The sequence below is a fragment of the Malurus melanocephalus genome, unplaced genomic scaffold, assembly GCF_030028575.1.
Source record: "Malurus melanocephalus ecotype Western Australia unplaced genomic scaffold, MMel_1.1 scaffold_64, whole genome shotgun sequence".
NCBI lineage: Eukaryota > Metazoa > Chordata > Aves > Passeriformes > Maluridae > Malurus > Malurus melanocephalus.
In genome coordinates, this window is record NW_026623296.1 from 1,218,507 (window position 1) to 1,245,394 (window position 26,888).

The 26,888-nt window shown below is 47.3% G+C and overlaps 1 protein-coding gene across 3 annotated transcripts in view; it reads right to left on the reverse strand.

Moving 5' to 3' along the window:
• The window catches only part of FRMD4B (FERM domain containing 4B), an 89,273-nt gene that overhangs the window by 22,090 nt on the left and 40,295 nt on the right, over positions 1–26,888 (reverse strand). For all 3 annotated transcript variants that reach the window (XM_057366375.1, XM_057366374.1, XM_057366377.1), the window contains exons 6-11: positions 18,791–18,847; positions 17,828–17,850; positions 4,500–4,583; positions 3,269–3,334; positions 2,162–2,219; positions 1,182–1,268 (exon numbers count right to left, since the gene is read on the reverse strand). In XM_057366375.1, the coding sequence (XP_057222358.1) occupies positions 1,182–1,268; positions 2,162–2,219; positions 3,269–3,334; positions 4,500–4,583; positions 17,828–17,850; positions 18,791–18,847 (375 nt within the window). The remainder of the gene's footprint in view (positions 1–1,181; positions 1,269–2,161; positions 2,220–3,268; positions 3,335–4,499; positions 4,584–17,827; positions 17,851–18,790; positions 18,848–26,888) is intronic.

Below are 26,888 nucleotides of genomic sequence, written 5' to 3' on the forward strand. Positions count from 1 at the left end.
TAAGTGAAGAGCTCAAGAGGACCTCCTTGATGCTACCCTTTGACATTCAAYGGCTTCATCAAGCTGCCTTGATTTCCACAGGGTTCCTCATGCTGCTCTTTTAGTGCAGGAATGGGAAGAGACCCCAGAATGAAAATGTGTTTTACTAAACAAAGCGAAGGAAGGACACAAGAGCTCAGCCTTGGACACACAGGTACATAAACACACCAAATGAAACCGAGTCATGGCCTGCTCTGGAAAAAGAGAACATTGAGTTGGAAGCTTGAAAGGGGATTACTCTCTAACAAGGAAGTTTTGTGAAGCTGTGCTTTTTGGCACCAATACACTAAACAATATCATTTTGCAAATTTAAAAAGTCCCTGGCGGSGAGCACAACTTCATGTGAACTCCTGCCCAGATCATTCCTGGGGAAAGAAGAACAGCAAAATCCCAGGTCTCCATGTCCCCATGGCTGAGATTTCAATGAAGACATGACCAGAAGCAAGGACACTCCAGCCCAGAAGTGTGACTCCAGCACGAGCAGCCCTGGCTCTCCCACCAGCCTTAAATAACCCTTCAAGGACTTTCAGGGCTCGGTCCTTTCACAAGAACACAGTGTGGCCTCAGGATGGGGGCAGCTTGTTGGRTGCATGGTGGGCTTCTAAGGCTGCTGGCAGAAGATCCTGTCCAGGCTCACTGCCAGGTGCTCCTCAGGAAGCCAGAGCTCACTCTGCAGGAGAACTCTGGGAAGAAATGGGTTGGACAAGAACAATCCCCAGTACTTGGCATTTATTCTCAATTCCCCCTCAGAATGTGCAAAAACACATGGTTGCCTCCACAAGCTTGCAATTTCACACAGCTCCACTCGTGTTCCACCTCAATCAGTGGAGCCTTTTACACTTCATGCACAAAAAACCATCTACAAAAGTGAAGTGAAAACACTGCCTGAGTACAAGGCCGTGCAGCAACACAACTGCTTCGTATTTCTGTAGCTACCCCTGGAGGCTGCCAAAATTCCCATCCTGAGACCACCAAAYTCAAGACACGCGAGCCAAAGCTCCCAAAGGGAGTTTCCACTGTCAAGGAGAGGGAGAGATTTACTGCCTCCGCGCCAGCAGAAATCTCCTTCTGCCTCCAGCCTTTGGTCTTTTGCCCACCATCCCATGTTCCCCACATAAAAAAACAGATGCAAAAAAACTTACTTTTCTGGGCTTGACTTTGTCTTGTAAGTCGTACTGGCCGATTCCTTTGTAACTTATTCCAAGCCACCACGGGATCCCTTGTTTATCCTGAAAAAGGGACATCTACATGAACCAAGAGCTACTCAAGAATTAGGCAATTCCAAGATTACAGCCCCTTTCACTCTGTGACAAGTACAAGGAGGTACGGAACAAGGAATTTTCGGCAAACAAATTGATGTGAAGGGGATTGCTGGGGTGATTGTGGAAATTTTCCCCCTCTGCCTTCTGAGGCAAGAGGCACAAAACCAGGTGGTGGCTGTGCAAAGTGGACAGAAAAGCAACAGTGCTGCTGGAACAATGGGGTGGCACTGGCTGGAGGAGTGGCTGTGAAGGGGAGACACAGAAAATAACTGTGGCCAGTGACTGCATCCACTAAATTCAGGCATAGACAGCCACAGGAAGAGAGACCAGCACAAAACATCAGCTTCTCAGGTACCACAGTCATGGCTCAAAGTAAGGAGACATCATCTCTGCTGAGCTCTTCGGCACCAAACACTTTAGCCCCGGCTCTGCTCTACAAATGGGAATAAATGRTGTATTTCCATCACTCTCCAAAAGTATTTCTCAGCATTTCCCCACTCCAAGCACGCACCTCTAATCACCTGCCACTTAGGAGAAGTTCTTTTCCATGTTTTATTTTTCTAGTCTTGATTAATGTCTCTGGAGAAGCTATTAACTGCTTCGGGTCTAGAAGTGATATCCAGTTTAATTAAGATGATAGGGATTTAGCTCCTGATAGGATTACATAAGGTTTTGCAAAGATTCCTTTCCCCTCTCCGGAAACGATTTTGAAAGTATATCRAATGGGGAAAAATTACAGAGGTTGAAAAATGTGGGGTTTCATACTGATAGAAGGGCACTGAATCATCCAACTGCTCCTTCAGGAATGCCATCCCACTTAATAAGCTCAGAAATCACATTATCTACAGGCAGTTACTGACCTTTACTCCATARTAATGAACTCCATATGTTGGCAAAGCTTCCACCACTTTCATGTACCTGCAGACAGATTGATAGCATATCACATGTTTTTCTCTGGAGGGAATAATATCTATTAACATATTTTTTTCACACATGCATCCAGGACATGTAATTTATCATTTGCATATTTTGAAGGCATTAATAATTGAAGGCCTGAGTTTTCAGGAAAAAAAACATAGCATCTTGGCTTGGGGAAGGATGGGATGCTTTGGCCCAGCTGAAGTAAAAGGAAAACCCCTCATACAACAGATTATTCAATCTCTTATCAGAAAATCACAGAACCGAAAGCAAAAATTCTGAACCAAACATGTGAGCCTTCTGGGAAATGCTGGCAATAAAGACCTGCCTATAATTATTCCATTATGGAGCTCTGGTTACAAAGGACAGGCTCCAAATGAATGTGTTTAGGCCGTTGTACAACTGTTTCATGAGGCAATTCAGAAAACCACTGAACAGACCATTTTCCCTTGTTCCTACTGAAAAAAGACCACGGATCATTTGAGACAGATTTACAGGCATGGAGGTAGATGAAAAAACTGCACTGTGCAGTCATGGCTATAATTTCAAACATCTCATAACACATCCTTCTGCATTTGCTTATAGGAAGGACAGTAAATATTAATGGTAAATGAAAAATACAATTCCACAGGCTCAGTCTGCAACTTGGAAGACCCTGATGTTCTGAAAGCCAAATTCTGAACATTTCAGAATTTCTTAGAGGACCGAGGGTAATACTAGCCCTTAAGAGRTTGGAGTGAAAATTAATTGATGGCAAGCAAGGTATGGAGATGAGTCTTCCAAAAAAGTAAGATCCAAACAATTTCTTGTATATTTGAGGTATCCAAATGACTACACAAATGCTGAACTACAAGCCTGTGAATTGTGAAACTTCAAATAATTCCACTTTGCAATGTAACTCAATAAAAAGAGAATCTGACAGATCCAAATGATGTAGTTTGAAGGCAGTAATGACCCAAAAAGCCTGCCTGTCTACTTCTCAACAAAAAAAAAGGAACAGGAGAAAAGTAAAAATATCATCTTCACAAATTAACAAGTGTCATACTCACTGAACAATGGCTTGTCCTCTGGTCAGACCTTTAATTTGTGTATAATGCTCAATTACTCGGTCCTCACTGCAAACCAAGCACAAAACCCAATTTAGAGGCTCAGTGACTTTGTTCATGTGACGGCATCTGCCAAAGCCCAGCCACCTGCTCAGCATGCAGAGCAGGGTCCCTCTGCATGTTTCTTGCTCTAGTTTACATTCTGGTTCTTACTGATTTCTTTCCCAGCCCTCATTAAGCGGCGTGGAGCTGCCTGGCTGATCCCCACCATCGCATCCTGCCTTCCAGACTAATTAACAAACCATTTCGGATCAGCCTGTTCTGCTGCAGATGCTGCTGCAGAATAATGGTGCTAATTGTATAAGTTCATCTTAACATTCTAAAGGACCCAAACTTCAAAGGCTGGTTAATGCTCCATATGTAAGACAGAAGAAGTTTAACCAGAGCTGTTTTCACTCCAGCGTATTTTTTTCTCCCCTGACATTTCATAGGTGGAAAAAAACCCACATTTGTCAGCAATGACCTTTTTGCATTTTTCCTGTTACATATTTCAACATTTTGTTTCGGAGGAATGTGAAATAAAATATGCATTTATGTGTCAGACACTTGAAAGCAAAGAAAAACCCAGCAGAATGCATTCTGAGACAAATAAATAATCAGCAAGCATGGTGTTCTTGCAAATCCATCACGTACACATCAACCTTAAAAAACAAAAACAAAYGAGGGACTTAAATTTGCACAAAGGGCATCAATTCCAAGGAAAAAAGTATCATTGACTCATCCTAAATGCTGTGCTCCTATACAGCAAACTCAAGCCCCAGAACTGGAACTGCCTTTCTCATTCCAGCCTTTCTAGATTATTTTCTTCCCCTGTCCTGTTAAGAGGAGCTGGGTGGGCACCTGGCAGCCAGCAAAGGTCAGCCCACCACAAAGGCTGCACTGTGTGACAGATGAAGACTGAGGTGTTCCCTGCAAACCCTTGGCTGGAGCTCAGATTCCAGCTCCTTCTATTGCATGGTCCCCACATATTCTGATCCAGCAATTTAATTTGAGCAAACTTTCCAGAAGGAATTTGCATCAGATCTTGCATAATTTATAACCTCCTAAAAACTGGAAATGCTTGAACCTGAACAATTAACTCCATGTCCTGGGCTGAAAACTTTCAGAAGAGTTTGCAAAACTGCTTAAAAGCGATCTTCTTGTTATMATTTACATTTTAAATTAAAGAGCTCACCAGTAAGCGAGTGATGGATGCTCCTGCAGCGTCTTGGTAGGAAAGACAGGCAGTGTCTTCAAGTCTTTTCTGGYGTTCTCATCACTGAAAAACAAAAAATGGCCCAGAGTCAGTGCTGGCAAATCAGAGATGCACTCATCAGTTTGGGCAGAATAAAGGGCTGTATTTGCCACCCAAGAATGCTGCCCCATGTCAGGCTGCCATGGCAACGTAACTCTAGAGGCCCTCTCACATGGCAGCGATGGATACGGTGTTGTGCAGGCTCATTATGCACACACGTGATGCTCAGGCCACTGCCGTATCAATATTTATTTTGCACACCCTCACTCTATTTGCTGAGTGCAGAACAAGMCCTGAAACAGCTGCAGAAGGAAAACCCCTTGCCCAAAAGCAAGGTTTGTAGTGTTAAGTTTTGCTCTTCCTTTAGCTAAAGCCCTGCCTCTGGATAACACATTTCATGAAGCACTGTGGTGTTTGTTAAATCTCAGAGTTTAACAGTGATCTGATTCAAAACAAAGGGTTTCRGTTCATACGCTTTACAATATTTTCAGTGAAAATAGTTCTCCTGGACTGCCCATTACATAGAAAGTTCAAATATTCTGGACTCCAGGCCTAGACTGAAATGAAATACAGGRGGGTTTAAGTACACGAATGCAATTTGTCATGACAAAACCCCAGCAGAATATTTAAAAATCTATTTACAGGCCTCAGTAAATTGGTTCATATTTTCTCCTCACACGGTCCATTAATTAATCAGCTGAAACCTGCACGCCCCATTTCGGCAGGATTTCTGCRTGCCTTCGCAGCAGCGCCAGCAAGCACCAACACGACTTTTCTATGCAAAGAATGCATCAGTCACRTCCATCAGCATCTGCCTCCACTTCGTCCAGGCTTTCATTGAAGGTGTTTTTCTGCTCCCAAACTCTGGGTTTTCATCAGAGCCATGTCCCCCTGACACTTCCCCCAAATTCCACGCTCTGTGCATCCCTAGAGAGCATCCACAGGAGTTGTGGATGGAGCTCCAKGCACTGAGGACGCAGCAATCCCCACTCTGTGATTCCATCTCCCAGATGCCACACGGAAAGCCCAGCGGATGAAAGGTTTTTTTTTGTTTCTAATCGCTCTGCAAGGCTCTTCCCCAGCCCTGACAATGTGCCTGAGCCCAGGGTAAGGGGGAGCACCTCTGGGGACAAGGAAACACTTCAATCAACAGCCGATTTATTCTTCAGCCTCTTTGATGAAGCTGCCAAGAAGGGGTCAATTAGCRCTGAGGAGCGCTGGTTGCCGAGCTCTTCTGCCAGAAATATCCATTTTTCTTTGCGAGCTGGCCAGCACCCAAGTGCCACAAATGGGGACAGCTGGGTAGAAAATCAGGATCTYTCCGTTCAGCGCTCAAATGCAGCCAATGCTCACGAAAGCTGAGTTTTATTCACCCCTTTACAAGCCCGTTTTGATGGGATCAAAAGGTTGCAGGACATCTCAGCTTGCAGAGGGAAGGTAAATCACCAGGGGTTTGTAGGGTCACATGGAAATGGAGACACAGAAACCAGAGCAAAGAATAAAAAAACACCCCAAAACCAAAAAAAAACACGTCCTGAGCAACCTGGCCTGAACTCCCTCTCGGAGCTGGAGGTTTGGCCAGATGACTTCCTAAGGCCCTGTCCAACTTCAGTCACAGACTCACAGGGTAATTGATTAATAAAACACAATTTTCCTCCTATTTTTAAACCTGACTCATCACTGCAATGGCTGCTGTAGCAGGCGGGGTTGGCAGGGACATACAGTGAAGTAGGAGAGGGTTTGGAAGGAAGTAATAACAAAATAGCTCATTTTTACCAAACAAAAGGGCTGTTTCTGTTAATGTAGATTCTCAGCCCTGCAGTATTCATAATCAGAGGTTTAATGGGTGGTCATTAAACCCCTATTTAGAAACCTGGTTGTAAGGGCTGAGGAAATAAWGGAGGCTGATGCTGGGAGGCCAGGGCAGAGCTCTGCAGAGGGGACAGCTGACACCCCAGCTGTCACCACCACATGGGGSTGGAGAGGTCCCAAACTCTCCTTCACCAACCACTACAGGGCCAGGAGCCTCCCCATCACCCAGAGWCTGCAGAAATGCCACAAATCCTGGCAGCTGCATCTCCCATGCTCTGAAATGCCACCCTTTGCGCCATTCATGGCCTCCAACAGAGCTCCTCGCCTTCCTGTTTGGTTTTTGGGCCCCTCGCCTCTCCAGATCTGGCACAGCAGCAACTTCATCCCCATCCATGCCAAAACAGGGATGCTAGTCAAGCCTGAGCGATGAGTAGCAGCTCATCAATATGAAAATGTCTACCACTGAATTTAAATTGGCAAGCCTGCCTCCGAGCTGGGCCTGTGGGCTCTGAGCTGGGACACGCGGGGATCAAAGGGCTGTCACAGGCCTGTGCCATGACAGGGGACTGTCACCACCTCTGTGCCATGACAGGGGACTGTCACCACCCCTGTGCCATGACAGGGACACGTTCCTGCAGCACTGACCCAGAGCAGAGTGGTCAGAGCCACTGTGACCCAGAGCGGGCAGAGGCCATGGGGCTGTGGCAATTCACAGCAGARCTGMGCCTTCTCTCCTCTTCTGCCAACCTACAAACCCATCCAAATTCTTGCCACAGCAGAGAACACACTTATTTTACAAGGCAAAGTTGGCCCCTGGGATTTGTCTCGCTGAAGGGACCCAACCTCACACCCTGAGGTTCAGACACGCCATCTCATCCACATGCTCTGGGAGAAAGCCATCAAAATGGACTTATAAGGCCTGAAACTCTCCGAGAAGCAACGTGAGGGTTTTTTTTCCCCCTGCTTAATTGTAGGATCAAGCATGAAACAATCCTAGAAAAATGTGAAAGACCTGAGAGAAGCCGGGCACAGCTCCTTATGCGCCAGAGGCCTTCAGACAGCGCAGGCTGGCACGCAGCAGCCTGGACCTGCTGACTGCACGCCCCAGGATTAACATTTGGGATGATTCACAGCTTCAGGGATAATAAAAACCTCCRATGGTCCTCCCCCTCCTTCCACAGAGCCCATTATCACTTCATCTGCACCACGCAAGTCTCCCCTTGACCTTCAGGATCGCTTTCCCAAGCCCTGTGAGACCCCGGCGCTCGGCAGAGGTGACAGCTCCGATAGCAGGAGCTGGCGGTTTGAATGATGACCTGTTCCTGTTTGCTCTCACAGCAAACACCACGAGACAATGCAGCAACCTCAGGGCAGACAGCCCCGGCTCCAGATGTCCCACCAGCCCCACTATCTGATGTCCACAGTGGGTTTCCACCAGGAGGAGGACACGGCTGTCAGGACAGGGAAGCCCAACTCACATTTCATCTGACCTCTGCCATGGGGGGCACTTCTGGACTGCTGGTTTTTGGCATAATTCCAAAACGTGAACTTAAACCGCCCAGAGTCAATGGGACTGAACATTTTTTGGCAAAAGGTTTGTTTATTCCCCAGGAGGAGAATATAGGAAACTCTCATCTCAAGTATTTTTCCACTATGGAGAAGAATTAAACAAAAGCAGCAGGCAGACCCTTTCCTTCCTATTCCACCCTCTAAAACAGGAGTTTTTTCTGCAGATATGAAGCAGAACTTGATTCARCCTGGGCGATGTGAATGGAAATAATGAAAATCTGCATCAGAGCCTCCTCATGCAGAACCTCGACTTGCACTCCTGGTACTGCCCATAATTAATTCTCTGTCCCAACACGATCAAACGTTGGGCAAGGCRCTGTCCCCAGCACGCCCTGCTCGTCAGTGCCAGCTCTGTGGAGAGGCAAGGCAGCTCGACTCTAAAATAACCAACATTTAATCATGTACCATCAATAGGACTTCCAATTTGAAACTATCTCCAGCAGAAAAACTGGACCCACCTCATGAACCTCCTACAACCTGCTGATGTTACAGTGAAATTTCAGGCATCTTGCTAAAACCCAAAAATCCATGAAGGAACCAAGCAGACAATCATGGCATGCTCTGCCTAGAGCACATTGCTAAAAATTCAGAATTAATTACATATTTATGCCCCCAGAAAGTACATCCTGACAGCTTCTAATGGAATGATACAACACTCCCTGCCAGGCAAAGATTTACAGAACTGTGCTAATTGGCACCATTTGTCAGTGGGTGCTCCAGTGTTTTCCTGCACCCACTGTCAAAACCCAGCTTTTACCTGTTGCTAACGCAGGCAAGAGYTTAGATGGAGTAAGATGTGGTTAATGGGATTAACCAACACCAAGAGCAAGCGCCACACCCAGCAGCAAAAGCAATATATTGGACTACAGCAGAGCAGCTTATCAACCCACAGATTCTTTGTAAATATTAACAACTCGKTGAGGACAGAACTTCAGACAGCTCTGAACTGACTGAAGGAAGGCAGGTGTGTCTGCCTCTGCTGAATTGTGCTGATAACACGTTATAAGGTACAAATTTATCACTAGGGAAAGTGCTTTGTATAGCGACTTTCCTCTGTTCTGGGAGCCTCTTGACCTTCCACAAATCCTTTTCTCTTGTGTTGCTACGGGATTGTGGAATTGGAATAAGTCACTCCTGGGTCCTCCTGAATGTCACTACTTCACGTTCAGTTAATTCTTGAAATGGATTTTAGGCATAGCATTAGTAGAATTTACAGTGGCTTTGCCTTTAGGAAATGTCAACCAGCCTCTCAAAATTAATCTGAAAGTTATTTCATGGACACCTACATATCAGCAAATTTGAGAAATACGGGAAACACAAGGAAATGTGGAGTTTCACAGCCAAAGGATGATACACTATTACCCCACATTCTGAAGACGCTTCAAAACATTTCCATTACGAATTGTCACCTTATTCTCTTCAAGATATTCAGAGCTAGCCCAGCAAATACTCTGACACAGCAAACAACTAGAGCAGATACTTGGAAGTTTGACAACCAAGGGTTTCAGAGAGCTGGTCAGGTTATTCAGTTGTTTCTTTAGAATAACCACCAAATTGTACAAGAACATCCTGCGCTGCTGCCCACGCCCCGGCCTGGTGCTAAAGTGAATTCCTAAAGTAACCAGACTCAGGGAAACATCACCAAGGTCTCCAAGATCCTAACATTCATCCTTACATTCACAGATGAGAACCAGCAACCCAGACCCCAGGGTTGCTTCTGCAGCAGTTGCCTGTTCTGTAGGCTCTGGGTTTGTTGTAAAATAAATGGAAGGGCAGAGCATGGAAACAGCAGGTTCCCRTGGAGGCTGCTCTGCCCTTGGAGGTACCACGAGGAACAGGTGTGAGGAGCAAACAGTGAGGCAGTGGAGGAGAGAAAAATGAGCGGGGTTAAAAGTGCAGGGAAAAAAAAGCAGGGGAAGGAAGGGAGAGCAAGGGAGAGACGATGGATTTAGCAGCTTTTGAGTATGCCAGAGCAGCAGGATCTTGGCAGCAGGATCTTGAAATGTGCTCTCCGACAAATCCTCTTTTGTGACAAACGCCAGACGTTTCCCATCRCTTCCCAACCTTTCAGTTTATGGTCTGCTGGCACACTCAAGAGAGTTATTTTGCTATTGAAGGGAGCCCAGGATGTGGAAAGGCCACGAACAAGGGGCTCCCACTGGCACAGGACAGCCAGAGCCTGACCTTCCCCACAGCCAGTGAGCTTTTCCAGGGGCAGGGCTGCACTTGAACACCAGATAGCAGCCACTGCTCAGAGAGGCATTTGAAGGGGCATTTAAGAGCCTTCCAAAGCCCATCTGTGACAAGGACCCCGATAAGCAGTGCAGATGGCTTTTCCAGCCCCAGCTTGTTGGACATTTTTGCTATGTCTGTGCTGTGGGTTCCCACCTCATGCAGCTACAACAGCTTTGGTTTCCCAGCTCAAAGGGGACCTGCACCAAACACGAAGTGTGRCTGGGATGGGGTGACCATTCCCCACGCTTGGCCCTGAGCCTTGGACTCCCAGGCCTGACCTCCAGCTCCAGCTCTGCTCCCTAAGCCCAATTTCTCTGCTTCCCAAAGCACTGCCTGGCTCTTGGGCAGAGCAGCAGCACCCACTGATCAGCCAGGGTTTGCTGACCACACACGTTGGATTTTGGAAGATGGACCAAGAGCACCAAATGCTGTCAGATACATCCACATATGAGGAGATGGTGAGCAGAGAAATGGGAACAGGAGATGCTCCCAGAGCCACCTTGGCAGGATTTCCACTTTGCAGACAAGAAACAGGGTGCCAAGAAAGCAGCTCTTCATGGCTAGAGAAAATCTGCGACCTGGAGCTGCCCTAAATGCTCAGGTCTTCTTTTACTGATCTTGATGTGAAACATGAATATTCTGAAGACAAACCTTTTTGTAACTTGGATCTACCAGGTACAATGGGTGGTGGATCCCACCCCACAGACCTGTTATGGCAGATATGATTCATAGATCATACCCACAGCACACATCAGCAGTGCTCCCCTAACAGAGCAGACAAAAACAGAATGTGTCTGCTTTACCTGGGGATTTACTGCCGAGCAAAAGATGGATATTCGCAGTTGATACAACAGCTGAAGGATTCCCAAGCCCTTCCTCGTAATACAGACTGTTGTTTCTAACATGCACACTTTCTTCCTGTTCACACAAAAGTCAGCTTAGCCATATTAGTWGTGGGTTTTTAGCATGTCTGGGTACAGTAGCGAAGTTTAAAGCTTGTTATCACAGCCCAGCTGACACAGAGATACATGGAACCACAAGAAAAATAAAGTATCCAAATAACGATAAAGAGCTGACAGATCTGCAGAGGCAAAAAAGCTGAGGTTGAAAAGCTGTCATTCCATTTCCTCAAAGCACAAAATACACCTCACATGACAGAACTCAGCCACCATGGGAAGGAAAAGCAAAAGATTTACTTTTGCTTTCCTAGAGTGAGGATGTTGTTAGGAATCAGACCAGAGAACAAACTCCTGCTCACAGCTGAGGGTGCAAAATTAGAAAAACACTCTGTAGACCTGACAAAAGTTTTTCAGACATTCAACAAAAGGGAGGTGAATGCATTATAATGCAAAACYCACAAAATGTGATTTTTACAACAGGAAAAGGCCATGTGTTTTAATGCTGAACCTGTACTTAAGGGAATTTCTAGGGAAAGCAASTTTTACCTCTGGCTGTGGATCTCATGACGCTACTCCAGCCTGACAGCTGTGACAGCTTTTCCCCTGCACAGGAGACAACTCAGGGGATTATGAATTCCCTGGCACTGTGCTTGCTTTGTCTCTCATGTGTTTTGGATGCAGAGCACACACAAAAGAACTCTCTAGGTGGCTGTACCCATTCTAGCCCTGCTCTCTGAGTTAAAAGTAATTCAGGAAGAAAAAAACTAAAGAAAGTACTGTGGAGAGACAATTAAAGAGGACAAAACACAACGACCCCTTTTCAGCCCCTCTGCAAACTGTACAAAAATCGTGCATACAAAATCTAAAACTTACTGTTCCTTACCAAACTGCCATAATTATGTGTGAATATTAACAGTTACATTGCTATATACAAGTAGTAAATCCCATGAGATCAGGTTATTAAATTACTGCAAACATCCTTTTTTTTCCCCCTCTTCATCTAATCCTTTTTGCTCATTTCCACCCACAGTGCTCCCACCTAATTAATCTGCTACATAATAAGCATTCTATACAAATTCCTTGAGAGCCCTTACAGAACTCATTTGAAAYAGAAAATTGTAAAAAACCATTACAATGACATCACTGCAGACTGTATATGCTTTGGTTTGCCATGAACTGGATGAACCTGCAAGTAGCACCAGTGGAAAAAACCTTGTTGCTATGAGAAGTCTATCCAAAAAATGGAGTTTTAAGTACTTTTTTTTTTTTGGATTTGCACCTGGTTTATAGGAAAAATAAAATGCCAGAAAAAAAACAATGTTTTTATCTCATAATTGCTGCCTCAGTGCTCAGGGAGATGGAGCTCAGCAGTTCCCTGCCTGGCTCCTCTCTGCCTGCTGCCTTCCCTCAGCTCCCATTCCTCATGGCAAACTCACAGGGACTCACCAAGGAAAGCAAAATTTGCACCCTGCTAGAGAAAAATCACTGCAGAGAAAAATCACTGCTAGAGAAAAATCACTGCAGTCTTCAACCAGCTTTATCTGAAGGGGGTACAAAATTCAATGAAACTCTTGGGAAAGTGGGTATCTGATACCTGTCAGTAGGGGAATCTTCATCATTGTATGAAACAGGTATGAAACATGACTTTATCCCTAAACTTGCCTATTTACTACCTTGGTTCATCTGTCGTTCCCAAGTAAAGCAAAATAAATAACCAACCCCTTCAGCTAACAGGCTCTGAGTAAATAAATCGTCATTCATCTTGGCCCAAATTAGCTGTTGACTGAAAAAGAGAGAGCTGAGGGAAGCACACAACTGGGTTTGACCAAGACAGAGTTAAAGGTTCCGAGCCAGTGCCTCAAAAGGTATTTCAAGAAAAAGTGTTGGGAGTCACAGCTGAAAGGCAAAACACACAATGAGTCACTTGGCAAACACGGCCGAGGAGCACAAGGGGCACAAGGCAGCACCAGAGCTGAGCACTGATTTACAGCCAGGGGAGCTGGGGGCAGCCTGGAAAACACTGAGGATACCAAGGCATGGGCATTTAAAAAGTGCACTTGCATGGRAAAGAACATCAAAAACTAAACCATGGTGCTGCCCATGACAGGCACCAYATGGGTGCTCTGAGGGTGAACCCCCTGGTGACCCAGCAGCTCTTCTGTATCTGTGAGGAAATACAGGGGGCTGAAAGAGGGGTCCTCAGCTGCCAGATGAGATGTCCCCTTGTAACTCACCCCCCCAAAATYGTCTTCCTGCTCCAACCCCAGTCCTGGACGTGGCCACACGTGGAGTTCTGGTCACATGAACCAGACAAGATTTCCAGAAACAGGCTGGACAAGCCACCTCCAACAGACCTGAGGTGTGTCCTTTTCCTGAGGGTACCTTAATCTTGGGGTTAGCAAYAGAGTGAGCAGGTGCTTTGCTATCAATTATTAACTCCTTTCCAACAGCTATTTTTTAGCACTGCCCACGTTATCTTTCCCACATTCTTTTCTACCAAGAGATCTTCCAATTTGCCCAGCAAAGTGTTCAACTTCCCAAGGAAACCCAATCCAAAAATCTAACAGTGAGAAYTCACTCTTACTGAGAAGCAACTAGTTTTCTTCATCTAGATCAATAGCTTTATTTTTTTCTCTCAGCAGAGTTTTAAAATTCAGGACTTTCTGAACCAATTACTCCATAGCCTCAGTTGCAGGGCTATCTCTCACCYAAACCTTTTCCTTTTACAAACTGCCTTTATCACCCCCATAACGATAAACCGCGGTGCCTCGCACATGTCAGCTATCAGGAATTCATTATTTTGTCTGTGTTATGTTATACCAGTCGGGAGTTATCTTTGCAGCCCACAGGCCAGAATCAAAAACCACTGYGTCAGCTATTTAAAGAAAATAGAAGCCCTCCTCCAGCAATTTAATTAACTTTCAGGGAGCATGGCTGGGTTTCAGTCCTGGAAACGGTACTGGGGTAAATATGGTCCAAGATTATCAGTCAGAAAATAAACCTTTTCCTTCCAAGTTACTTTCCTTATATAGTCCCTGTAGCTAATCTGATTTTAATAAACATTTTTCCAATGCTAGGACACAATTTAGGRCTTCTCAGTTATAAACTGTCTCTCKGATCAAGCTACAAAGGAAAATAAAAGCATATATTTTACAGCATTTTTGAGGGCAGATGCTTAATCTGTAAACTAAATACAGCTAAATCATTCATTTTCCAAGGAGACCAGACTTTATATGTTGCATATTTACAAGATGAATAATTAACAGATTGCCAAAAGATTACATGTCTTTAAAATTYAAATAAAATTCCTAGTATAAACAGAGTATGTATGCTTTTCCCCCAAAACTGAGCCATGCCAGAAGCTACAATTTGAATCACTTTTTTTTTTTAAACCTTAGCAGAGTTTAAAAACCAAGATTTCAAAAAATCAGTCTTGCAGATTTTTCTGTTCCATTTGCAAATAGGAGAATGGAGAAACGCAATTAACTCACGCAGAGTTTCAAAACTCCAATCAGTGACTAACACCTGCTTGGAGTTCTTATTGCAGGAACTGGGTAAAAAGTGCTGGGAACTCAGCTCAAACAGAGGAGCAGYCAACTGGAAGCCACGGGTGAGTCGTGAAAAGCAAACATGAGCGAGTGTTACATCCTTCCTGGGGAGCAAAGCGTGCCCAGCACTGCACAGGGGCAGGAACCCACAGCATCCCAGCCTTCCTGGGAACAGCAGAGCTGYCTGGAGGAGCTGCTCTGCCCAGGGCAGCCCTAACACCATCCCATCTAAGGGGCAGACCTCACTGAGCATCCCTGTGACACGCTCTTTGTCACACACAGCAGGGAATTATCTTGGCTGGGATCACCAGTTGGGTAAACAGGAAAAGGAAATGGGTACACGGCAAGCCCCACTGGCCATGGTCTGCTGCCACCTTTGTTCCTTGTTCCCCCTGTGTCCCAAAGCCAGTCCAAGCTGCCTTGGAGAATCCAGTATCCAAACTAGACACATGTGCATGGACATGCTGGAATGGGTGCAATTTTGAAGTGTGTATGTTTTAGTTTTATAAAGGTGTCTTCAAAACCAGAGTCCTCTCAAAGTGGGACCTGGGTGGTTCACCYTACATAAAGCCTCTCTCYGAGTAGTAARTGATCTTTAAATAGTWAAAYAGTTARAATASTTAAATGATCTTTAAGGTCCCTTCCAGCCCAAACCATTMTATGATTCTRTTAAAYCCTCATCCTGTAAGAGCMCAGMTCAGGACCTCAGGGTCCYACTGCAAAGCACCTGCAGGGGCCAAAYCCCAAAATCCCTGGTATTTCCACGCTGCCAGTGCTATCAGCCCGCAAAACCCCTCCAGACTGACCTCTGCGGGGTAGAAATTGAAAGTTTTTTACTTTCTCCAAGCGCCCACGTGTCAGGTTTGCTCACTGAAAAGAAACAGATTTCCAAGGAATGCGCTCACCCACTCAGCACGGGGCAGGGGAGGGTGTTTCTCAGGAGGCTGCTGTTCCCTGCCATCAAGGCGTTATCTGAGAATTCGAGCAGCAGATTGGGAAAGAGGTTCCTGTAGAACCGCAGGAGTCTGATGCATCCGTGCCCTGGTACGGGGCTGACGTCAGTGGGATTGCCACACGGTGACCCCACCACAGGATGTGTCCCCACGGAAAAGCTGCCTGTGGAGTGTGTGTGAAAAATCAGCCAGCAAGAGATCCCCAGAGTTGCCTGGACTGGCCCAATCCTCATTTCCAGAGGGTTAATCTCCAGGACTTGAGGCAATTCCTGTATTTACCAGCGCTCATTCAGCACTAATCCAATATGAAAAAATCAACCTGCACGTTCTCACGGAAGCAGAAATGGTGCAAGAGCCACATTCCAGAGGGTGATTCAAAGCAGAGTGGCCAAATGACAGCGAGCAGAGAACACACCACACTCACAGCACTGCCAAGGGAGGCAAATCACAGGAGCACTGCTGCAGGCACAGCTCTGCACCACAGCGAGCTGGGCAGTCCTTCAGTACTCTCGTTAAGATATGGTGCTAATTAAGCCAGTGCTTTATCAGCGCTGGCCCAAAGGACCACTTGTGATACGTGACATGAAATTCCTTCGCTGCTGGTGTGCTCACTGGGCCTGGGACAGCTGGCCATGCTCACTTGCTACAGGGGCATAACATATGCTCAGTTAAAGAGAGGAAACAATTGCTGCAGCTATTTCCATGAAACTCTTTGGGGAAGAGCTGCATTTGAAAATCACTCTTGTAGCAGAGTGTTCTTCCCTCCAATTTTCTTTAAATACTTCTGAAGGTAACCATGGGCAATCCACTCCTTGCAACGTGTCCAGGGAACCATGGAAAACAACCACAGACACAGTTCTCAGGCTCGTGAAGCCATACTTACAAACCTATTTATGGCAAATGATAAGGAGGCAGGGTTAAGTTTAAACCACACAGGGAGGTTTTCCTCACAAAGGTGGTTTTTAAACTAACCCTGATTCTTGAGAATCAAGAGCATTGTAGCCACGAGCTGCTACAGTTTAACAAGTTACTTATTGTGAGTCAGCAGWGATTTTCTGGTTATCTGCGCCTAAACTGAGCTAAACTCAGGGTGTCCCTGTGAGATCAGTCAAGATAAGGGGTCTTTCTAGAGAAAAATGCAGCACAGTGCAGCTATAAGCAATATACTGGGGGTCACAAAGCTGCTCTGCAGCATGAACAGGAACAGAAATGGTCTGCACAGCCAGCCCATGCTGCTGATCAAAGACATCTTTTTCTCCCTGCAGGTGTGACAGCATGCCAGCAAACAGGAGGAGGGRGTTTGATGGACTTCACAAAGTAAAGCTGGGACAGGCCTTGGAGGAAAGGGCTCTAGGGCATTACTCGACAGCTGCCCCCAAAGGGAAAGCAGAGTCCCTGTGGCAGTCAAGCATCACTTGCTCCCTGCATTTGGGACACAGCTCTTTGCTCTGCGCTCCCCAAAGCTGCTGTAGCTAAAGGGTAAAACACACCTCTCTTCCCACATGGAAACTCAGCRAGTGGTAAAATATTAACACGACCAAAGCCAATCTTCCGAATCTCTATTTGCTTAGTGAGCTGTTTCTAATGGAAGGTCTTTCCCCCTGGCTCCAGCAGGTCCGAGGTGACCCCACGTGCTCCCTGCAGCCCATTATCACAATCACAGGAGAGTAAGAAGCACCTCCAAGGGGTGATGCTGCACTTTAGACAGCTCAAGCCCAGCAAGGGGGTCACACATCAGCCACAACACAACTGCTGGGTCAAGTGTGGTGAGGGAGAAGCCCCGGGGCAGCTGCTGGAGAACACGGCTCATTGATCCCCGGGGCAGCTGCCGGCTCTGAGTCCTGCACGTGTGGCCACTGCACAAGCAGGGCCATGGGCAAGGTCACCACATGGACCCAAACACAGCTCTGCAAAAGCACAGGCACAAGTTTGCTTGGCAAAAGTTTGGCAAAGCACAGGCTTTCCAATAGGGAAGTGTGGGAGCTTTCCTCTTCTCCCACTCTGGCACCCACATTTGGGAGGGGAGCACGGCGTGGTGGCCTGGAACACTGTTTTGACTCAGAGCTTGCTCACAAAAGGCATTACTCACTCTGCAGACTCAGRTTTTATCCAGCCCAGCAGCACATTTCACTTTCTTCGGGCACTGCTCGCAGCTGGACTTTACCCCCATTTGTGATTGTTTGCAATACAATGCCAACACAGAAAAACACATCCATCAAGCACACCAGTATTAGAAAGGAAAATGTTATTACCTGGAATAGTCCCCTTTAGCTTCCTACAATTGAAAAACAGTGACAGAATTAAAACATGATCTCTTCAAAAGCCCTCGATTTTCCCAGCATTGTTCACTTCCCCACTCCCACAGCTCYGCGGGCAGATCCTGACCCCCACCACACTCCCTGCAAAACACGGAGCCTGCCTGCATGAGCTCCATGCATGGCCCCTTCTGCTCCCAGCTGCAGATAATCCACCTACAGCATAAATAAAACTGCTTCCAAAACGGGGATGAATTTCACATTGCAAATCAAATGTCGCTTTTGCTGCACAAGAAGTGAAATACAATGCTCTCTCTCTCTCCTCTCTCATCCAGGCAAAGGTTGGCTGTACAGTCAGGTCAGCAGTTGGGAGGAATTGTGCTCACYCGAGATGAAAACAACTGTTCAGGCAGATCAAGCTGCTGCAGCTTTGCTGGGGCACTTTGTCAATGACAGTGCTATGGGGGTAAACTCCTAATATTTTAAAGGCAGAATTTTATTTCGTAGAAAGCGGTAAATAACCGAAGTTTAAGTCTCAGTACAACAAAACTTGATTAATGAAAGGGAAAGCTGACACTGTATATTTCAACATAACAGAGGTATCAAAACCATATGCTCTGAAAGGAGGATTCACAGGCATAATATAGCTGATTTAGCTACAATATTTACACTTTTCTTCCCAGATCTCTGGAATGTATTTAAATTAGGCTAAGTGATAAATTGAATGGAAACCTGCCCAGATAAATGACTTCCCTCGATGAGCTTTTACTCTTTCAATTTAAAAACTCCTCAAATAAACATTTCTCTTACTCGCCTATGACAAAAATAACTCCTACGTGTTCCAGCTTCCCCTGCACTCCCCATCCGCGGAGACCACGAACAACCCCGCGGGGCCGGTCCGTACGGAGACGGGAAAAAAAACACAGGAAGGGGAACGAACCGAGCCGGGGGGACACTCACCTGSAGCACCAGGGCGGCCAACTTGAAGACGGTCTCGCTGTCCACCTCGATGTGCCCCTGTGCCGGAGAGAGCAGAGCGTGAGCCGGGGGAGGCGGGGAGGGGACCCTGGCGGGGCGGTGCCGGCTCTCGCTGCCGGAGCGGCGCTCCCGCCCCGTGTCCTCCCGTTGGAACCACGAACACATCGCACCGTGTGCCCCCGCTGGAACCGCCGCACGGTGTTCCTCCTGCCCTGTGTCACCCGCTGGAACCAGCGTACAGTGTCCTCCTGCCCCGTGTCCTCCCGCTGGAACCGGGCACACACGGCACGGTGTCCCCCCGTTGGAACGAACCACTGCACAGTGTCCTCCTGCCCCGTGTCCCCCCGCTGGAACCGGGCACACACGGCACGGTGTCCGCCCGCTGGAACCGCCGCACAGTGTCCTCCTGCCCTGTGTCACCCGCTGGAACCAGCGTACAGTGTCCTCCTGCCCCGTGTCCCCCCGCACCGTGTCCCCCCGCTGGAACCGCCGCACGGTGTCCTCCTCCCCTGTGTCACCCGCTGGAACCGGGCACACACCGCCCCGTGTCCCCCCAGTGCCACCGCTGCCACCCGGCACACACCCCACGGTGTCCTCCTGCTCCGTGTCCCACCGCTGGCACCGCCACACACATCGCACGGTGTTTCCCCCGCCCCGAGCCTTGCCCTCCGCCTGCCGCCTTTCCAAATCCTGCTATTCCCGCATTGCACGGGATGCTGCTCCGTGTCACCGCAGCCGAGCTCCCGCACGCTGCCAGCCCTCGCCAAAGGGTTGTAATGGTTTGAAGTGCACCCCCTCCTCAGGGCAAGGTCCACAGTTCATGGAATCAGAGACTGGCTGGGRCTGGGACCTTAACAACCATCTCGTTCCAAGCCCCCTGCCATGGACAGGGACACCTTCCACTAGCACCAGATTGCTGCRAGCACCATCCAACCTGGCATTCAACACTTGCAGGGATGGGGCATGGCAGACACGATGGCAGGCACCCGGGAGCACACAACAGCTCGACAAGTATCAGTATTTTACAAGATCCAAACCCCAGACTCCATCTAGAAAAAAGGCATTTCCCAGCTSAGTGCACTCCAGAGCATGGAAGCTCTGGGAGCATCTAACCATTGGGACAGACATGTCCCAGCCAAGAGGAATCCAAGAAATTACGTCCATCTCTTGGGAAAGTTTTAGTGCATGTAGGTTTAGGACCATTCATTCTTTGCTGTGATGGTGGCAGTSATTAACCACAAGGACAGTGTAACAGTCCACTCAGTCTGGATCCTACAGCCTCCAGTTCTTCCAAGTCTACTGGAGCTCTAGAGCAATGCTCAGGAAAAATGCACAGACCTCATGCTGGACATCTCCTGTGCCTTAAGTCCACTCCAAAACCAGCCCTGTCCTAACAGCACTGTGTACTCAGCAACTCCACAGGTGCCAAAGCACCAAAACTACACCRGGATCCTTTATTTCTCCTGCTTACAAGCTCAAGCACAAACTTTCCAAGTTCCTTTCTTACCAGCAAAACTGCTGGCCTCAGTTCTACTCTTGGACCAGCAGTAACACTGAAGAGTAAAGGAGGTGCACTGACAGCTGCACCCTTTATACCTCCTTCAAACTGCAGATAAAACACAAAACAGCCATGAACCAGCCCAAAACCACAGTTTTCTTATTGACCTCTGCAAGTGAAGACAGCAGACACAATGCCTGTCTCCTGTCACTGAGATCCCCACACAAGCTTTGTCCCCAGGGAATGTTGGCTGAATGAGGAGACAAAGCAGACCGAAAACTGAAATGATGCCAAAACCAGGGCAGCAGGAAGACCTACAGAATTACATACAGATACAGGGAAATGACATCTCGAAATATATTAGGGCACATCTGGAGCTGAGTTAATTTACCACAGCTGCAGGTCTGGCCCACAGAGACTACATTCAAAAGTGAGCAAACAAATAATTCAATTTTCATGGAAAGGAAGTTTTTTTTTGCCAGCTTTGTCAATAAAACATTCCAGCAGCAGCGCTCCCCCAGGCTTCTCCRAGAGGCAGACCAAGAGGAATTTCCCCTTCCCAACAGGTGTGGCAACAGCTATGCAGGAGTAGCCTCCAAAGCATTGCCAGACATATTTTATTAGAAGAGGAGGGGTGCATCACAAGAGAAAAAAAAAATAGCTTGAAGTTCATCCTTCCTTCAGATCTCTTTCATGTTGATGCTTAAGAAAAGAGGTGAGATTGCAGCCCAGAAACTCTTCACGTAGGTGCAATTTTAAGGCACTTTGTTACTTCCAGGTCTGTAYCAGGTTAGTCTTTGTCATGCACATCTGAGGTGGCTTTTTGAAGGCTGAAATTGCATCTGCCCAGGCAGCCTCTGAGGCCAGCTGTGGTGGTCAGAGGATTGGGGAGATTGGGTCACCCCAGCATCACCCCAGCACTGAGCTCCCCTGCACCATCTCCTGCACCATGTGAGAAAATGCCATCCCAGGGAGCTCAGCTCAGCACAAAAGGTGAGATCTGCCTCAGCAAAGCTCTGCCTGGATCACAAAATTAGGGAAAACAAGGCCAGAAAGGATCTTAAAAGCTGATCAGGACCATCTCCCTGCCCCAAGGCGGAATCAGCCCATACGGCTCATTGCCTTTTAAGCCAACAAGAAACTCAAGAAGATTTMACTCTCCAAGGCTCTCTGGATTTCTTGCTGGCTCCCAGATAAGCTTGATGAGCTGCAGCAGCAGCAGAGAATCTCTGCTGATCCTCAGCAAGAGCTGCTGCTGCCCTTTCAGGAGTGCATGGGACTTAATAACCAAGCACCTCCTCACTTTTCATCTCCAAAGCACCTTGCAGCCATTAACTAATTAGCAATAGTAATTACGAGGCTGCTCTTCTGTGTTAATTTACTTCTTCCTAGATACTGGCCTTAAATATCTGGTCACTCTCCTGGCTGCTATAGCACAGCCACAAGTATTAACACTGATCCCACAAACCACTTCATTTAGGGTTTCAGGAGACCAAGGSATGAAGGAGGACTGGCTTCTCCAGGTGATGAAGTTTCAGGTTTTGCTTTCAGAGTGAGGGATTTGCTGTGCCAATGCCCTCAGTTTCAAACATATTTGTTCAGAAGCTGTAAAAGCAGGAACAGGTAAGAGGGTTCCCTCTAATTTGGCYTCTCTTGAAGATGTTTTAGGTGTCTTGACCAAGCAAAGGGGACAAACAGGTCACCCCAGGAGCAGGGCTGCCACCACTTCTGTGCAACTGCTGCAAACCTCAGAACAGGATGGATCAGTACTAGATATTATCCCAACAACAGCTAGGTATCACCACACAGCAACAGTGGCAGGAGACTGGGGCCGCTCTGAGGCTCAGCAAGTAAAAATAAAAATAATAATAATAAAAAAAAACCCGCCCCCGGCAAAAAAATCACAAAAAATAACCAAAAAAAAAAAAATGCAAGGAAGTGAAGGGATTGCCTAGGAGTCCTGCAGCAGCTAAGCAGCAGAGCAAGGATTTGAAGCAAAGGATCCCAAAGCCCAGCTCAGCCCGTATTTGACAGACTAATGCTCTCCAAGTGACAGTGTCTTGGACAATTCCCTCTGAGCCTGGAAGTATTTTTCATCATAATATAACATTTATTTGCCATCTGGCTCCCCAATTGGCTATTGCTGTAATGTAATCCAGCTCTGCCCTGGGCTGTCATGGAGTTTGGACAGCCCTTGGCTTGACACAAATCCAGACAGCGATACGTGTCGCTCTGGAGTGCAGGACCGTGACTCTTCCCACTCACTCAGGCAATATTTTGATTTTATAATCATCCTTCAGGCTGGAGCTTGGCAGATGGGGGTTTCTGTTTTAGCACCGCTTTATCAGCAAGGTCAGATTTCAAAAATAGATGAGGAAAATGGCTGTAAGAAGATTAATTTGCAATGCCTGCCATCACCAGGGTAATTCAGCCAGCGAGTGGGGGGCCCTGAGAGCCAGGGCAGCCAGTGCTCCCATGGCCACGTGCTGAAGATGAAGATGGAAGGTTTTCCCAGATGTATCCCAGGTGGGAACAAGGTCACCAGCACGAGGKTAAGTAGATGTATGTAATTCAGATAATGGAATCTGAGTCTTCTCCATTTGAGATGTAAATAAGTTTAAACAGAATAGWGACTGCAGCTCCAGGGAGGGGATGAAAATGATATTTTTCTATTAGGTTCTGCACAGGGACCAATCCTTTTCACCAATGAGACAGATTTGGCCAAAAGACCACAGGCTTATCTAAACACTGCACTTGGACAAGTGGATTCAGGTGGTGGCTTTTGTCATCCTGATAAACATCAGAGCAATAAAAGGCTGCAGAAGGTGTCCAAACTGGTTGGCAATTGCTGTAGAGCAGGAGTAGGTCACTATCTCARCATCTGGTGAAGACCAACCCAACCTCCAGTGCCCATGGGCAGAATTTAGCCCCCAGCTCAGATAGGAGCTCAAGGCTTTTGCTGCACAGACATAGACTTAGAATGTGATAAAAATCACAAACTCAGTCATGAATAGAGCAGTGAATCCTCATTAGACACAGCAACAACACTAGAATTTACTGCCATAGAGATACAAGTCTGAAATCCTGATGAAAACTCAGATCAAGAGTGGTGATAGTCAGATGAGCAKTAACTGTGCTAAGCAAATCTTTAGGCTGTAAACTCAGATTAAAGCAGATTTAAAAAAATAAGCGACACACCGGAGCTGTCATCTTTAACTCTTTAGAGCCAGAGCAAGAAGTGAAAGCAGACACAGTTTGTTCAAACCACACATAACCTCCAGAGGTTAAAGACTGACAGCAACAACATTTCACCTGAAGATTCTAGAACTGAGATACCAACACACCTGTTCCCTCAAACCAATTCCTTAAAAATACCTATTAACCAAAGACGCCCCCAAAACTGCACACACTGTGATTGGATAGCCTTGAGACAGCCACAATATTGACTATAATTACACTGTGATTACTGAAAGGTGATTAAAATGAAGCTGAAAGAAGGSTGCAATTAGTCAGAGGGAAAGAAAGGACCCAAACGTCTGTGTTCAAACCCAGGCAGGCAATTAKCTGGGTGTGGACACAGCACAAGTGAACAAAGCAGTGCCAGCGCCCCTGTGCCCTTACCCAGCRCCGTGGTGACCTCCCACCAGGGATCTAATGTCCCCTGTCCCTGTCCTGGCAGCCAGAGGAAGGGCTGGCAGGTCCCAGCAGTGCAGAAAGCTTAGCAGCTTTTGAGCGTTTCAGGCTTTTTTTTGACAGGCTGGGGAGGGCAGTGGGTGTTGGCTGTGCACAGGAWCTAGGTCAGGCAGCTCGCCCTGCCSGAGTGGCTGTGCTGGTAATTAATCAGTGCACAGGGACAAACACTGGCAGCACATGGATAACTCCAGCTTCGAGCTGCCTGTCCCCATTCCCAGCGTTCACACGGATGGCTCGGTGCTGCTGCTGTTCATCTGCTGCTCTCGTTGCCCTGCGGTGCTCTGGAGGCACCAGCCCATTCCCTTCACCATCAGATGCTCCAAGATTTGCTGAACACCTTCACTGGGGCTCCCTGCCCAAGGACAGAGCTGAGAAAAAGCACAGCAAAGCAAGTGCGTGCCTCCGACAGCTCGGGGAGCTGRAGCAAAGCACAAAAGCAGCAGAATACGAGCTCTTCCAGGAGGAAATGGAAGCCTGTTCCTTCTGACCTTCCTCAGAGGAGCACTTCAGATTTCCACYGTGCAGCCTGGGTGGCTCAGGAGGCCCCACAGCTGCTCTTTCACAGCATTTAAATGGTCCACGATGGCTTTCATTTCATGCATGGAACCCCACAGCCCTTCATCCCAAGCACAAGGGAGCACAGCCTGAGACCAAACACAGCTCAGAGCACGTGCAGAGGCCAGCACAGCTCTTTCCTGGCCAGACCTGCTGCTTCCCACCTCAGGGGCTTAGGCCAACCCAGCCCAAAAATAAAAGCTATTAGTGCCTGGTGCTGAGGAACAGCTTCAGGTTTCTCTGTTACACCCTTTATTTCGCTGTCTCTGCCAGCCACTCTCATCCATCTCCCTTTGCCTTTTGTGCCTTGGCCAACACTGAGATGAAACTCCAGKGGCAGGAGCAGCTGCCCTAAGATTCTCCTGCACAGTGCAACACATTTATTACCACTTTTTTCTCATTAATGTAAGAGTAACAGCAGAGAATGGGGGAAGGACATAAAGACTTCCCTGTTTGCAAGCCAGAGGATATAGGAAGTGCCATTAGACTCAACATATAATCACAGCCTTTAGCTTTCCTTCCCCAGCATCACAGTGAGATATCCAACACACACAACAACAGAACCAGCTGAGCTGTCACAGCATCTTTGCTCTGTGGCCAGGAGATCAAAGGTGCAGAACTCTCCATGGCAATTAACTCACTAGTTAGAGCCAGGATGAGGTGACTACATCAGGAGGTGTGAGGTACAAAATTCTCACTGCAAATCAACTGAATCTTCATGTGCAATGGGCCAGCCCAGCTGGGACACAGCMTGCACCTCCCCAAGAGCATCACAGCTCCCTGGGGCACCATCACCCTTAACAGCAGGCAGCTTTGGATTGAGCTCAGCCCTCTCAGAGGAGCTCCTGGACACCCTCACCACAGCTCAGGCCCTCCCCAAAGCCACCAGCACAGCCCCATGTGAGCTCTCTTGGGGTAAGGAGTGGGGGATATGCCAGTGAACATCCTCCTCCTCCTCCTCCAAACTCCAGCTGGTCCTGCTGAACCTCAGCCTGGGCTGTGCATGTGCTGCTTTTGGAGCAGAACAGCCAATTCAATGGACAGAGGGTGTTTAACAGCCTTGGACAGGATCAGACTGCACCGTCTAACAAGGCTCCATGGGAATGTTCCCCTCTCCCCTGAGATGGGGGAGAATTAGGAAATATCCATGATAAAACTTTCAATAGCTGTCTGATATACGACCACTTTGCTCCCCACGAGCTGGAAGCCAGCCAGACCCAATGCTCACACCAGGGGTCTGGTTCAACAGCTCTTCTTGGTAAGCACTGTTCTCCAGGCTGCCAAATGCTCACAAGCATGGCTGTTCATGGAGCTGTCACAAAGACTTCTCCAAAAACTTACATTTCCTTTAACTTTTCTCTTTTTTTCTTTTTTTTTGTAGCAATTTTTACAAGTCCTGGAAACAAATGGGAAATTAAATAAACCCCCTGACACCCAGAGATACAGAGGAAAAGGGGAACACAGCCAACCTGACCAACATCTTCGTTTACAGAGCATATTTTAAGGCCTGGCAAGGAGTCAGCTGTAGGGCTGCAGAGCTGTATGGAGGTTAGCTCTGAAGCATAATAAACTTGACAGTGCCTCRCTAGCCAAGTAGGGTGTTATTTTTCCAAACTTGGCTTTTTCAAAAGAAGAAAAGACTCATTTATCTTTCCAAATTTATCAGCAGCATGTGCGTGACCAGTTCTGACCCACCTCCCCTGAAGGATCCCAGCAATGGTCATGGGCTGTGAAATAACACACTGAACACATTGCAGAGCTCCCTGTGCAAACACAGCCATTCTAAAACACCCATTTCACCAGGCTCCCACTCTCCTGAATTCCAGCTGTACACKTGGTTTCAGACAGCTATAAATCTTAACCGAGCTCCTTAAAGTCAATGACAGGAGGGAGAAAGTTTTTAAATTGCAGTTGTCACCACTGAAGGTTTTCAGGCAGCAATACTCAAAGCCTTGGAAAAGAGAAGCACGTAAGGAAACGAGAGCCCAGACATGCACAAAGCACTTCCAGCCTCTGCATTCTCCCAAAATACGTGTGGATAAAYGAGTTTTTAACCAAGGCACTTCCACAGACCTGGATATGTAATTACTACCAGCTCCCACCTCCTGCTTGGTGGTCCAAGCCGTTCCTGGCAATGGATGTGACTTCTCCAAGCTCCAGCTCCAAGAGTGTGGATGCTGCAGAGCAGGAGCCAGGCAGCTGGAGGGACCACACAGGGCTGAGAGGGACTGCAGCACCACACCAGGGGRAACAAAATGACAGGAGAGGGGCAGGGTGACAGCTCTGGCAGCATTTGCTGTCATGGCTGGAGGCCAAGGGTTGTGCAGTGAGGGG